The sequence below is a fragment of the Somniosus microcephalus genome, chromosome 18 (assembly GCF_052327205.1).
Source record: "Somniosus microcephalus isolate GS21.2 chromosome 18, FLI_Smic_1.0, whole genome shotgun sequence".
NCBI lineage: Eukaryota > Metazoa > Chordata > Chondrichthyes > Squaliformes > Somniosidae > Somniosus > Somniosus microcephalus.
Window position 1 is genome coordinate 47,666,066 of NC_141004.1, and position 13,946 is coordinate 47,680,011.

General features: G+C 47.1%; 1 protein-coding gene across 2 annotated transcripts in view; it reads right to left on the bottom strand.

The window, feature by feature from the left end:
- Positions 1 to 342: 342 nt before the first annotated feature.
- LOC147105259 (troponin I, slow skeletal muscle-like) overlaps positions 343 to 13,946 on the bottom strand; it is a 54,785-nt gene continuing 41,181 nt past the window's right edge. The window contains exons 7-9 of one of the 2 annotated variants that reach the window (XM_086011436.1): positions 3,280 to 3,456; positions 1,832 to 1,935; positions 343 to 589 (exon numbers count right to left, since the gene is read on the bottom strand). In XM_086011436.1, coding sequence (XP_085867562.1) covers positions 586 to 589; positions 1,832 to 1,935; positions 3,280 to 3,456 — 285 coding nt within the window. In that variant the 3' untranslated portion in view covers positions 343 to 585. Of the gene's footprint in view, positions 590 to 1,827; positions 1,936 to 3,279; positions 3,457 to 13,946 lie in introns of those variants that run through there. The other variant, XM_086011435.1, reaches the window with a different exon arrangement.

Genomic DNA, 13,946 nt, shown 5'->3' on the forward strand with positions numbered 1-13,946 from the left:
CTATTGCCATCTATTTCCTTACTTGTAGCAGTTACTAAACAGATTACTATAATGATGTCAGCTCATATTAATATTTTGACCTTCTTCTCCATCGTACATGAATGCTTACCCTGGCATTTTACAGGTAACGTCAAAAGGTGCCCTTGCTTTTGAAGGGAGCCAGGGCTGATGAAATAACAGCATAGGCCCTCTTATTTCAACATTTTTACTGTTTTGCATAAAATGTTGCTACAAACACCTCTAAATATTTTCGAGTTTATTTTCTCTTTCACTAAGCTCCAGCCGGCTAAACAAATTTACTGATTTTAAATGAGATTCTGATATTTACGTCATTACCCAGGGGGTTGTGAATTTAGTTTTATTTGATCTGAATTTACACCAGGTACAGAAAACCACAGTAGTCTATTAGCTAGCTCATTTTACATCAGCTGTCTTAAAATAATGTTCTTCATTATCTGCCCTCCTGTGTGGTTCATGTTTTCTTCAAGCAATTCTGGACATCTTCAAAAGCAGAGAAATGCAAGCATGTAAAGCTGGAGAAGGTGGGAACAGAGGTATCGCTGTCTTGAACCTTTTGAAGCACAATCATCTGAAAAATATATATAATTAAAACGTGTGAGGAAAAAAAGCTTGCTGTGCAATTTCCAGTGATCATTATTGATCACAACATTAAATATATTGGCATAGATTTTGGTCTGGGCTTATTTCGGCTTCAGACTCGGCACTGTTGAGGCAGTGCATGTCCTAACCTAGAGGACTGAGGATCACCAGGAATTGGCCTTTGGGCCTCCACAGTCAGCTCACCCCACCGGAAAAATTAATTTTGGGCCGCCCTCATGTACTGGGGCTGCAACGGGGCGAGGGAGGGGGTGCGATCGTTGGACTGTGGAGTCAGTGGATGGTGGGGTGGGAGGGAGCACCCCTGCTCTTCCTGGCACCATCAAAAGTTTTTTTTTAATTTAAAGCACTTACCTGTGGTATCTTGAATGGGGCAGGTCCAACGCTTGCCCTGCTCATTGGTAACTAATTTTACATAGAAACATACATAGAAACATAGAAGATAGGAGCAGGAGTAGGCCATTTGGCCCCTCGAGCCTGCTCTGCCATTCAATGCGATCATGGCTGATAGGGGTCCGTCAACAGCCATTAGGCCCAATGCCTGTAAAATGGGTCCCTACGAATATAGCAGTAGGACCAACGCCTACGCAGATTGGGTGCAGGGCGTCCCATTGCTAAATTGGTATACTTTCTGCCCTGCTTACACCCGGAAAACGTGTGCAATACATACCAATTTCTATTAGATTAACTAGAAGACGGAAATGTTGCTATACATTAGCTTGTGGTAACTTAGTGTGGCTACTAGTGATAACTTATGTTCTAAATATCAAGCGCATTTCTTAAAGGTAAGTAACTCCCATTTTGGTGGTCAGTAACATACCCCTCATGTCAACAAGTTTTGCAGCTTTACCAACATTTAGTTTTGAAGAGAAAGAGCAATAAAGAGGGGGAAAAAAGCATAAAAGGTAGAAATTCTTGCGATTTTAGCTAAAATGCTGCTCAGCAGGGAATCCTGACCCCTCTCACAGTCAGTTCCTGCAAAAAAAAAATCACTTTTTTTTGGAAAGGTTGCAAACTCCCATTCATAAACTGGGGTATTATTGCACTTCTGCAACTGTTTAAGGGATTTTCTAGGCCTTTAACTCTTATATATTGAGAAAAGCATGATGAAGAATTAGCTTACTGAGAAAATCTCTATTTCTGGTACCCAAGGTACTGGTTAAAAAAGATATGTATTGTAGAAGAATAAAGTGGAGATTTTTTCCATACTTACTGCCCAGAAGCAGTTTTAGCAGCATCAAACATTTTCTTTCTGCCTTCCATCCCAGACATCGCTTCCACATTTTTACGCCAATCACTGACTCCAGCAGGACGTTCCTAAGGGTTGGATACAACACATATCAGCAGCAGTCTTTTGCTTTGTCTATCTGTGTATCCTGAAGACTCGTCATTAATAAAGTAAACCTGCAAAAGAGTTTCCCATTTTACTTATCCTAAATTATCCCGAGTGAGGTACTTCTGTGCTGCTTTTATACAACATCAGGTTTAAAAGCTGATGAAATCTATGGCTATAAAAAATTAATTTCTATAGCGCCTTTCACGACCTCAGGTCGGCCCAATATGCTTTACAGCCAATGGAGTACTTTTGAAGTGTAGTCACTGTTGTAATGTAGGAAATGCGGCAGCCAATTTGCACACAGCAAGATCCCACAACCAGTATATGATAACGACCAGATAATCTGTTTTTTGTAATGATGTTGATTGAGGGATAACTATTAGCTAGGAAACTGAAGATGTTCTGAATCTTCCTTTTTGATTGACTTCAGGTTAGCTCTGAGATCCCTGGATACTCTGCGTTTGGATCTTATAAGCTGGGCTGTACGATGTCCATCAATTTACAGCGGGGCATAAACTGATTCAGACGATAAATATAAATCCCTGCAAGACAACCTGAAATTATAATATGCTAAATTATATCATAAATAATACTAGGGAGCTTTTCACTAAATGTCTCATGTATAATCATTTATTTTTCTAAATATTTAATTTAGATTTCTCAGTGTACTACAAGTGACTTCTCTCCAGTATTAAAACTGGATTTACAACTAGGGGTTTTGGAGTTGAATCCCTAGTACAGGAAACTCTCATTTAAACGGCACCTAAATATCCGGAATTCTCTATTAACCGGCAAAATTCATACTCCGAAAACACCTCAATAACCGGAAATGTTGCCAAGTCAGAGTCCGAGTCTCCCGTGGTGGCCGAGTTAGTCAGTGGGGGTAGTTCTCCAAACTGCCACTACTCGGCTTCTTGGCGCTGCCAGAAGTCCGAACACCTCAATAACAGGAGTCTGACTCTTTGTTTGTTAAAAATAGCCTCGGTAGATAACCCTCTCCGTCATCCGGAATTTTTAATCAACCGGCACCATCCTGGTCCCGTTGGTGCCGGATACCAGAGAGTTTCCTGTACTGACTGACAATCACACTTCAAGCTTCCCTTTGTGGGTGGCTTTGCCAGTTTCGACCAAGGCATTTGGCCAACAGAAGAAGAAAATTGATCAATGAGGTCTCCCATGCACAACATTCAACCATGGGTGGTAATTAAAGGATAAGTATATTGATGTTACCCATAAACAGTTGAGCTATTTTTGAAGCTGGGATCGAATTTACTTTCGCCTAGTGGACAAACAGAATTTTCTATGGTTGGAGTTTGCTCTCGTACCTTTTCTGAATCTTCCTTTTTGACTGACTTCAGGTTAGCTCTGAGATCCATGGATACTTTGTGCTTGGATCCCAGCAAGGCCCGCAACATAGCATCGGCAGAGACACGGACCCGGCGGAGGTTGGGGCGCTTGAACTTCCCTCTGAGATCAAAAACTTTCAGATTCAAGTCCTGAATCTTAAAGGTCAGACATAGAAACAGGTTAGTAAGATCAGCTTAAAATGCAAGTCACATTAGTCAATGCACGAGACAGTAACACAATAATTGCCTTTCTTTGTGACAGGTATGCCTGTCAACCTTGTTAACCATCAGGATTTAACTTTGACAGCAATTGAATTAATGGGTCCAATAATAATGCAGAGGTGGGTTCTGAGTGGAGGGAGGGGGCGATAACGGGTACGAAACCCCGAAGCTGCTTGGGTGCAAGTGAATGTGCGATTTCAACATGGTTGCCTCACTATCAGCAAAGTGATGGAAGGTGTCGTCGACAGTGCTATCAAGCGGCACTTACTCAGCAATAACCTGCTAACTGACACCCAGTTTGGGTTCCGCCAGGGCCACTCAGCTCCTGACCTCATTACAGCCTTGGTCCAAACATGGACAAAAGAGCTGAACTCAAGAGGTGAGGTGAGAGTGAATGCCCTTGACATCAAGGCAGCATTTGATCGAGTGTGGCATCAAGGAGCCCTAGCAAAACTGAAGTCAATGGGAATCAAGGGGTAAACTCTCCATTGGTTGGAATCATACCTAGCACAAAGGAAGTTGGCTGTGGTTGTTGGAGGTCATTCATCTCAATCACATGACATCACTGCAGGAGTTCCTCAGGGCAGTGTCCTAGGCCCAACCATCTTCAGCTGTTTCATCAATGACCTTCCCTCCATCATAAGGTCAGAAGTGGGGATGTTCGCTGATGATTGCACACTGTTCAGCACCATTCGAGACTCGTCAGATACTGACGCAGTCCGTGTCCATATGCAGCAAGACCTGGACAACATTCAGACTTGGGCTGACAAGTAACATTCGCACCACACAAGTGCCAGGCAATGACCATCTCCAACAAGCGAGACTCTAACCATCTCCCCTTGACATTCAATGGCATTACCATCGCTGAATCCCCCACTATCAACATCCTGGGGGTTACCATTGATCAGAAACTGAACTGGACCAGCCATATAAATACTGTGGCTACAAGGGCAGGCCAGAGGCTGGGAATTCTGCGGCGAGTGTCTCACCTCCTGACTCCCCAAAGCCTTTCCACCATCTACAAGGCACAAGTCAGGAGTGTGATGGAATACTCTCCACTTGCCTGGATGAGTGCAGCTCCAACAACACTCAAGAAGCTCGACACCATTCAGGATAAAGCAGCCCGCTTGATTGGCACTCCATCCACCACCTTCAACATTCACTCCCTCCACCACCGGCGCACTGTGGCTGCAGTGTGTACCATCTACAAGATGCACTGCAGCAACTCGCCAAAGCTCCTTCAACAGCACCTTCCAAACCCGCGACCTCTACCACTTAGAAGGACAAGGGCAGCAGACGCATGGGAACATCACCACCTACAAGTTCCCCTCCAAGCCACACACCATCCTGACTTGGACCTGTATCGCCGTTCCTTCACTGTCGCTGGGCCAAAATCCTGGAACTCCCTTCCTAACAGCATTGTGGGTGTACCTACATCATATGGACTGCAGCGGTTCAAGGCGGCGGCTCACCACCATCTTCTCAAGGGCAATTAGGGATGGGCACTAAATGCAGGCCTAGCCAGCCAGCGACGCCCACATCCCATCAATGAATAAAAAAAACCTATCATTTTACTGCTGGGTTTAGCATCTCCAATGCGCGTGAGCAGGCATGAACCTGCATGATGCCATCTCAAGTCGACTATTTAAAGGGCCAATTCAAAGATGGAATTTGGAGGAGTTGGCAGCATTTGGAAAGACACGGAAAAGTTAGAACATGGAGTCAGAACATTCAAAGGCTGTGTCCTGTTTCAACGACACCTCACTTGATGCACTGCTGAGTGCAGTAAGGAGCAGAAGGGAGGTAATCTTTCCCAGGAGCAGGAAGAACAAGCCTGCTTCTGTCACCAAGAAGGTGTGGTTAGAGGTGGTTGAGGAGGTCAGCAGCAGGACTATTGTGCCCCATACCTGGATCCTGTGCAGGAAGCGGTTTAATGACCTAACCAGGTCAGGAAAGGTGAGTACAGTTTCAGATTCACCTACATCATGCAGTGTAGATTCCCCCGTCACTCTGTCTTGTGGCATACACCACCACATCACTACTCACAGCCACTTAAGTTTCAAGAGCACCCATCATTCATTTTCTATGCATTTCCTCACGTCCCTATTTATCTATCCATCATTGCCACTCAGCCCAATCCTTATGCCATGTGATGCCATCTCAGTCAGCTCACCCGACGGTAAACACATGTCCTCAAATGTATGCCAGTGGCAATTGTGATGCATGTGCTTGATAGTCACCCGCACCGAATGCACTGCAGTCATCGGGTGAACACATGCCTTACAGACACTCAGAGGTCTATTGTTCCCCCTTGCAGGAGCAGCAAGCAAAAAATACAGGGGATAGGGAGATGACCAGAGGCTGCCCGCCACAGATCGTGCAGCTGACATCTGCAGGGGAAGAGGCCATGGAGATCAGTGGCATATCTGTGTCCCTGACCATCGGAGATGGAGAGAGTGGGACTTCACAGCTGCATGGTGACAGCATTAAGTATCTCTAACCCACATCTCATACAAGAGTCAGTCAGGTTGACTTGATTTCAGCACCAAGTGAAATCTTAATTATATGAAGTAGCAACATTTTTACATTGCCATTACTAATTCATATCTGTCCTTTTTCTCAAACAGCAGCACGTGGACCTTATGGACGACAATTCCTCGGAGGAACTGATTTGTTCTTAGGGTGCACCATCACAGGACTCATGCTTACCATGCACCAACGCAGATACTCACACTTTGGTGGGTCCTCTTAGACAGATACTGTAGTTGGGTTTTTGCCTGGTGACTCCCCGTTCACAAGTGAGCACGAGCAGAGAGTATTGGCAGGGACAGCTGTGGCGAGTCTGTGTCAGAGGGCACAATCCTCTCCAACCTCTGTTCGGCTGCACTTAGCCCCTGGGATTCAGTATCTATCATTGAAAAGGATAATCATAGAGGGACAGCAGCAAATTTGCGAGGTACTGGCAGTCACTGTCGATAATAGCCGAGAGTATGGAGCAGCCCAGCTCAAGCACTTGTGAAGCCATCTTCCATGGGTAGAGTGGCCTCCTCTGTGGAACTTCAATCGTGGCAACCTAATCAGTCCATGCAGACCTTGACCACGGCCATGCAGACTTTGGATGTGACTTTGGATGTGAACATGTCTGCCACCTTAAACAGGATGACAGATACCTTAGCTGTGGTCATGACAAGTCACTGATCTGCACCAAGCTGCTCCCCACATAGTGGTAGCAGTGATGTGCCGCTGGTCCATGAGAGGGAGGATGGCAAAAGGAGACATGGACTCCACTCAAAGTACTTCCGCATCTCACCCGTTGACCACACCCGCCCCCCAACCAGTACCCGACATGCTGCCTCCTCTCCCGATGGCCGAGTCTGCCCCTGCACAGGTGCAGGTGGAGCTGTCTTTGGCGGGCCCCTCACGGGCTCCAACACCCAGAGGTCATTGGCCACGAGTGTCCTCACCGTTAGAGGAGCGATCTGAGCAGCCTGCCTCTAACTCCCCTGAAGCCACAGGGGTTGCACCACATACGAGTGGTAGGCAAAGGAAAAGAAAAACTTTTAGTTCACCAAGGGCATGCACATGGGCGTTTGTGAAAATGTTATGTTGTTAAGATTCCTTTTTTATCAACTCACATAAAATGTATTAACTTGCACCAGTTTCCCATGTTGCCCATTCTTGTGTGCTGAGTGGCAACTCACCTTTTCAGTTGCTTGTTCAGTTGCTTGGTGATGAATGTGAAGACATGAATTGACAGGGACCAATTGATGGATGTGCAATGGGTGGTTAGTTAAACATAGAAACATAGAAGATAGGAGCAGGAATAGGCCATTCGGCCCCTCGAGCCTGCTCCGCCATTCAATGAGATCATGGCTGATCATCCAAATTCAGTATAATTGCAAAATACTGCGGATGCTGGAAATCTGAAATAACAACAGAAAATGCTGGAAATACTCAGCAGGCCAGGCAGCATCCGTGGAGAGAGAAACAGAGTTAACGTTTCGTTAACTCTGTTTCTCTCTCCACGGATGCTGCCTGGCCTGCTGAGTATTTCCAGCATTTTCTGTTGTTAATCCAAATTCAGTACCCTGTCCCTGCCATCTCTCCATATCCCTTGATCCCTTTAGCCTTAAGAAATATATCTAACTCCTTCTTGAATATATTTAATGAATTGGCCTCTACTGCCTTCTTTGGTAGAGAATTCCACAGGTTCACCACTCTCTGGGTGAAGAAATTCCTCCTCATCTCTGTCCTAAATGGCTTACCCCTTATCCTTAGACTGTGACCCCTGGTTCTGGACTCCCCGGCCATTGGGAACATTCTTCCTGCATCTAGTCTGTCTAGTCCTGTTAGAATTTTATAAGTTTCAGTGAGATCCCCTCTCATTCTTCTAAACTCCAGCGAATATAAGCCTAATCGACCAATCTCTCCTCATACGTCATTCCTGCCATCCCAGGTATCATGCTTACCTTCAGCGACTGGTGCACAAGGACACCCAGGTCTCGTTGCACTTCCCCTTCTCCCAATCTATTGCCATTCAGATAATAATCTGCCTTCCTGTTTTTGACACCAAAGTGGATAACCTCACATTTATCCACGTTATATTGCATCCACAACGGTGCCGCACTACATGAAAAGAATCTCCAGCGTGCCACTGAGGATAAACGCCAGCGCCGTAAGGAGAGACAACAACTTAAGAAGACCCATACTTCAGTCGCTACCAATAGTCTTACATGCCCTCACTGTAGTAGAGTCTGTGGATCTCAGATTGGCCTCCACAGCCACCTGAAGACCCACAAGTAGATGACTGATGAAGGACATACCATACTCGAATTCGAGTGGTCGCCGATGATGATGATTGCATCTGCCATGCTTCTGCCCAATCACCCAACCTGTCCAAATCATACTGGAGTTTCTCGGCATCCTCCTCACAGCACACATGCCCACCCATCTTTGTGTCGTCTGCAAACTTGGAGATATTACATCTAGTTCCCTCGTCTAGATTATTAATATATATTGTGAATAGCTGGGGTCCTAGGTCCGATCCCTGTGGTACCCCAGTTGATTACAGGTGGGGGTGGGGGTGGGGGTGGGGGTCGGGGTGGGGTTGGGGGTGGGGTTGGGGTGGGTGTGGGGGGTGGGGGTGGGGTTGTGGGCGGGGTTGGAGGTGGGGGTGGGTGTGTGGGTGGTGGTGCAGTGGGGAGGGGCCTGGGGGTGTGACTGTTACTTTGGCCCAGTGTGAGTGATTAACTGAACCTTCGAGCTATTAGGCATCCCTGGCAACCCGAGCAACAATGTGAGTTGCTGGTCTGGCATCGGGTGCCACATCTTCCTCTTCCTCTTCTCCATTGGAATTCTCATCAGATGATGAATGATGAGCGGCTTGTTCCTCCTCCACCTCTAGTCCTCGATGCTGCGCTTTGTTGTGCAGAACGCAGCATACGACAATCATCCTAGAGACGCTCGCTGGCGAATACTGAAGAGCACCGCCAGACATGTTCAGGCACCTGAAGCGCACCTTGAACATGCCGATGGCTTGCTCCATGACACATCTGGTTATCATATGGCTGTTGTTGTGGTACTCTTGGGGTTCATTGGTGGGGTTCCTCGGAGGTGTCATCAGCCAGATTTAAAGTGGGTATCCTTTGTTGCCTAGCAGCTACCCCATAAGGCTGGTTCCAGATACGAACAGATTGGGGATGTTGGACTACAGCAGTATGAAAGTATCGTGGCAGCACCTAGAGAATCTGGAGCAGACCTGCACGAACCTTTTCTTATGGTTGCACACCAGCTGAACATGAATGGAATGAAATCCCTTGTGGTTGATGAATACTCCTGGTTGATCTGATGGTGCTCGGATTGTCACGTGTTTGCAGTCGATAGCACTCTGTGCCTGTGGGAAGCCAGCCAAAGACTCAAATCCAAGTGCCCACTCATTCTGGTTGTTGACATCACAGGGTAAGTTTACATAATTCCCAGCCCTGGCAAACAATCCATTCATCACCTGCCTTATGCATTTATGTGCAGCCAGCTGGGAGATCCTGGATATATCTCCAGCGGCACCCTGGAAGGAACCAGAGGTAAAAAAATGAACGGCGATGGTGACTTTCACAGCCACTGGTAATGCGTGGCCACCAGGTCCAGCAGGGAGCAAGTCTTCTTCTTGAAGGCTGCAGATGTCTGCGACCACCTGACGTGACAATCTCAACCTCTGGAAGCACTGCTCTTCAAAGAAGTCAAGGAAGTTGAGCCTCTGTCTGTGCTTCCTGTTAGGTGGGTAGTGCCTCCTGCGAACTCTACCCCTCTGTTGCTCCCCTCTCTATTGCTCCCCTCTCTATAGCTGAAGGTAAGCATGCAGGTGCAGCGGGTGGTTAAGAAGGCAAATGGTATGTTGGCCTTCGTAGCAAGAGGGTTCGAGTACAGGAACAAGGATGTCTTGCTACAGTTGTACAGGGCCTTGGTGAGACCGCACCTTGAGTATTGTGTGCAGTTTTGGTCGCCTTACCTGAGGAAGGACATTCATGCCATGGAAGGAGTGCAGCGAAGATTCACCAGGCTGATACCTGGGATGGCAGGAATGACGTATGAGGAGAGATTGTGTCGATTGGGCTTATACTCACTGGAGTTTAGAAGATTGAGAGGGGCTCTCATCGAAACCTATAAAATTCTGTCAGGCCTGGACAGACTAGATGCAGGAAGGATGTTTCTGATGGCCGGGGAGTCCAGAACCAGGGGTCATAGTCTAAGGATAAGGGGTAAGCCATTTAGGACTGAAATGAGGAGGAATTTCTTCACCCAGAGAGTGGTGAACCTGTGGAATTCTCTGCCACAGAGGGCGGTGGAGGCCAGTTCATTAAATATATTCAAGAAAGAGTTGGATATATTTCTTAAGGCTAAAGGGATCAAGGGATATGGGGAGAAAGCAGGGACAGGGTACTGAATTTGGATGATCAGCCATGATCTCATTGAATGGCGGAGCAGGCTCGAAGGGCCGAATGGCCTACTCCTGCCCCTATCTTCTATGTTTCTACGTTTCTTTATAGCTCCCCTCTCTGCTGCTCCCCTCTCTGTTGTCCACCTCTCTGTTGTCCACCTCTCTGTTGTCCACCTGCAGCTCCCTCCATAGCATGACCTTGCTGTTGGGGATGGTGATTATCTTCCTTGTCTGAAGTCCAATCTAAAGCAGGCATGGCAAAACTGAAGTCAATGGGAATCAAGGGGAAAACTCTCCATTGGTTGGAATCATACCTAGCACAAAGGAAGTTGGCTGTGGTTGTTGGAGGTCATTCATCTCAATCACATGACATCACTGCAGGAGTTCCTCAGGGCAGTGTCCTAGGCCCAACCATCTTCAGCTGTTTCATCAATGACCTTCCCTCCATCATAAGGTCAGAAGTGGGGATGTTCGCTGATGATTGCACACTGTTCAGCACCATTCGAGACTCGTCAGATACTGACGCAGTCCGTGTCCATATGCAGCAAGACCTGGACAACATTCAGACTTGGGCTGACAAGTGGCAAGTAACATTTGCACCACACAAGTGCCAGGCAATGACCATCTCCAACAAGCGAGACTCTAACCATCTCCCCTTGACATTCAATGGCATTACCATCGCTGAATCCTCCACTATCAACATCCTGGGGGTCACCATTGATCAGAAACTGAACTGGACCAGCCATATAAATACTGTGGCTACAAGAGCAGGCCAGAGGCTGGGAATTCTGCGGCGAGTGTCTCACCTCCTGACTCCCCAAAAGCCTTTCCACCATCTACAAGGCACAAGTCAGGAGTGTGATGGAATACTCTCCACTTGCCTGGATGAGTGCAGCTCCAACAACACTCAAGAAACTTGACACCATTCAGGATAAAGCAGCCCACTTGATTGGCACACCATCCACCACCTTGTGCATTGAGTGCTGCTGGAGTTTTGGCTTAGACAGCACTGCGGAGGCGGAGCAGCGAGACGAGTCAACCAAACAGGCCCCACAGACAGTATTCAAGGAGGAGCTTGGTGATCAGCTGGTTGGTTGGTTTTCTTCCTTCTCTTCTCTTTTATACCTTTAAGTTGGTAAGTCCTATTGAATAGTGGTGTGATATTATCATCTATATCCGGGCAGGGTCTTCATAACTAATAATAAGATATTTAATTAATTATATAGAATGGAGCAGGTGATGTGTTACTGTTGCGGGATGTGGGAGCCGGTGGACCCCATTGAGGCTCACGGTGATTACATCTGCGACAAGTGTTTGCTGCTAGAGGAACTCAAGTTCCATGTTATGGAGCTTGAGACCGAGCTTCAGACACTGCGACACATCAGGGAGGGGGAGAAGTTCCTGGACTCTATGGGCTGGATTTTGCTACGGGGGCGGGTTGGAGGTGGGAAACCCACATTCGGGCTTGTTGTCCCGCCTCCATGGAGATGTGGCCAACCCACTGGATTTTCCTCTGATTGACCTTGTTGAGCCCGCCCTGTGGGCTCAGCAGGCCAATTAAGGGCCACCCGGCAACAGGTGACGCCAGAGATTGACATTTCATCTGTCAAAAGCTTTTGGCAGATGAAATATCAGTGTTTAACAGCTGTTTGAAGCTGTCAAGCACTGAAAAACTGCAAATTCAGCCTCAGTCCTTTCTCAGGATAACTTTAAAATCATTTTGCTGCAGAAACCAAGAAGCTGATTTTTTTTTAAAAATCGGAGCTTCTGTGGTTCTTGCAGCCGACTCCCGACACCGGAATGCAGGACTCCTGTAAAGGTAAGTAAAAGTAAGTTAAACTTATTTAAACACTTTAAACACTTGCAAAACACTTACCTTTGCACTCCTGCACCCCTCACTCACCTGAACACTGGGCATCTCGACCCCTCCAAGACCTCAGACCCACGTCCCGCCTCGAAAACTTTTCGTGGTTTGGAGCTGTCGGGAAGCCCACAAACCAGCAATAAAATCGCGGATAGGCAAAAAACTACCTGTTAACAGGCAGTTTAATTGCCTTTAATCCCTTCCCGCCTCTGGGAGTCGGGTTCCAGCACTTGTCGGCAACCCGATTCCTATGAAATTGACATGGAAGCGGGTTGGAGGTGGGATGGGGTCGGGACCCCCAGATCTCCGATTTTTATCGCCCGCACGCTTCCAACCCGACTCCAGGGGCTTAGGAAAATCCAGCCCTATGTTTCAGGAGATGGTCACACCTATGAAGTTAATTACTGCAGATGTAGTCCGTGGTCAGGGACAGGACGGTGTGACTACGAGTGAGGATGGTACAGGGATCCAGGATGTAGTGTTGAAGGAGACGCAGCCCTTGCTCTTGTCCAGCAGGATCGAGGTTCTTACTCCCTGTGAGGGCGGGAGCGGGGACTGCAGGGAGGATGAGCATCCTGGCCACAGCACCGTGGTACAGGGGGCCATTCAAGTGGAGGGAGTAAAAAGAAATGTTGTAGTGGTAGGGGATAGTATCATTAGGGGGATAGATAGGGTTCTCTGCAGTCAAGAGCGGGAGTCGCGAAGGCTGTGTTGCCTGCCCGGTGCCAGGGTTAAGGACATCTCTTCTGGGCTGGAAAGAAACTTGGAGTGGGAGGGGGAGGATCCAGTTGTCGTGGTCCATGTTGGTACAAACGACGTAGATAGGACAAGGAAGACGGTTCTGTTAAAGGAGTATGAGCAGCTAGGGGTCAAATTAAAAAACAGAACCTCAAGGGTAATAATCTCTGGGTTATTACCTGAGCCACGAGCGAATTTGGCTAGGATAAATAAAATTAAAGAGTTAAATGCGTGGCTCAAAGACTAGTGTGGGAGAAATGGGTTTTGCTTCTTGGGACACTGGCACCAGTACTGGGACAGGAGGGAGCTGTTCCGTTGGGACGGACTCCACTTGGCCAGTGCTGGGACTAGAGTCCTGGCGAATCATATAACTAGGGCTGTAGAGAGGGCTTTAAACTAATTAGTGGGGGGGAGGTTTCTAGAGAGCAAATAATAGAAATGACAACAGAGAAGGTCATAGACTTGGTAGCAGTGGGGGAATTAAAAAACAGAATGTGTCAGGAAGGGACAGAAGGTATGGACTAAAAAGGGAAAAAACAGGAACTAAGTGTTACAAAACATATTTGAAAGTTCTTTATCTGAATGCACGTAGCATTCGTAACAAAATGAATGAGTTAACGGCACAAATAACGACATATGGGTATGATCTTGTGGCCATTACAGAAACATGGCTGCAGGGTGACCATGACTGGGAATTAAACATACCAGGTTATTTAACAATCAGGAAGGACAGGCAGGAAGGGAGAGGAGGTGGGGTGGCTATGTTAATAAAGGAAGGAATCACTATAATACAGAGAAATGATATTGGGTCAAAGGAGCAGGATAGTGAAACAGTTTGGGTGGAGATAAGGAATAATAAGGGGAAAAAAACACTAGTGGGTGTAGTCT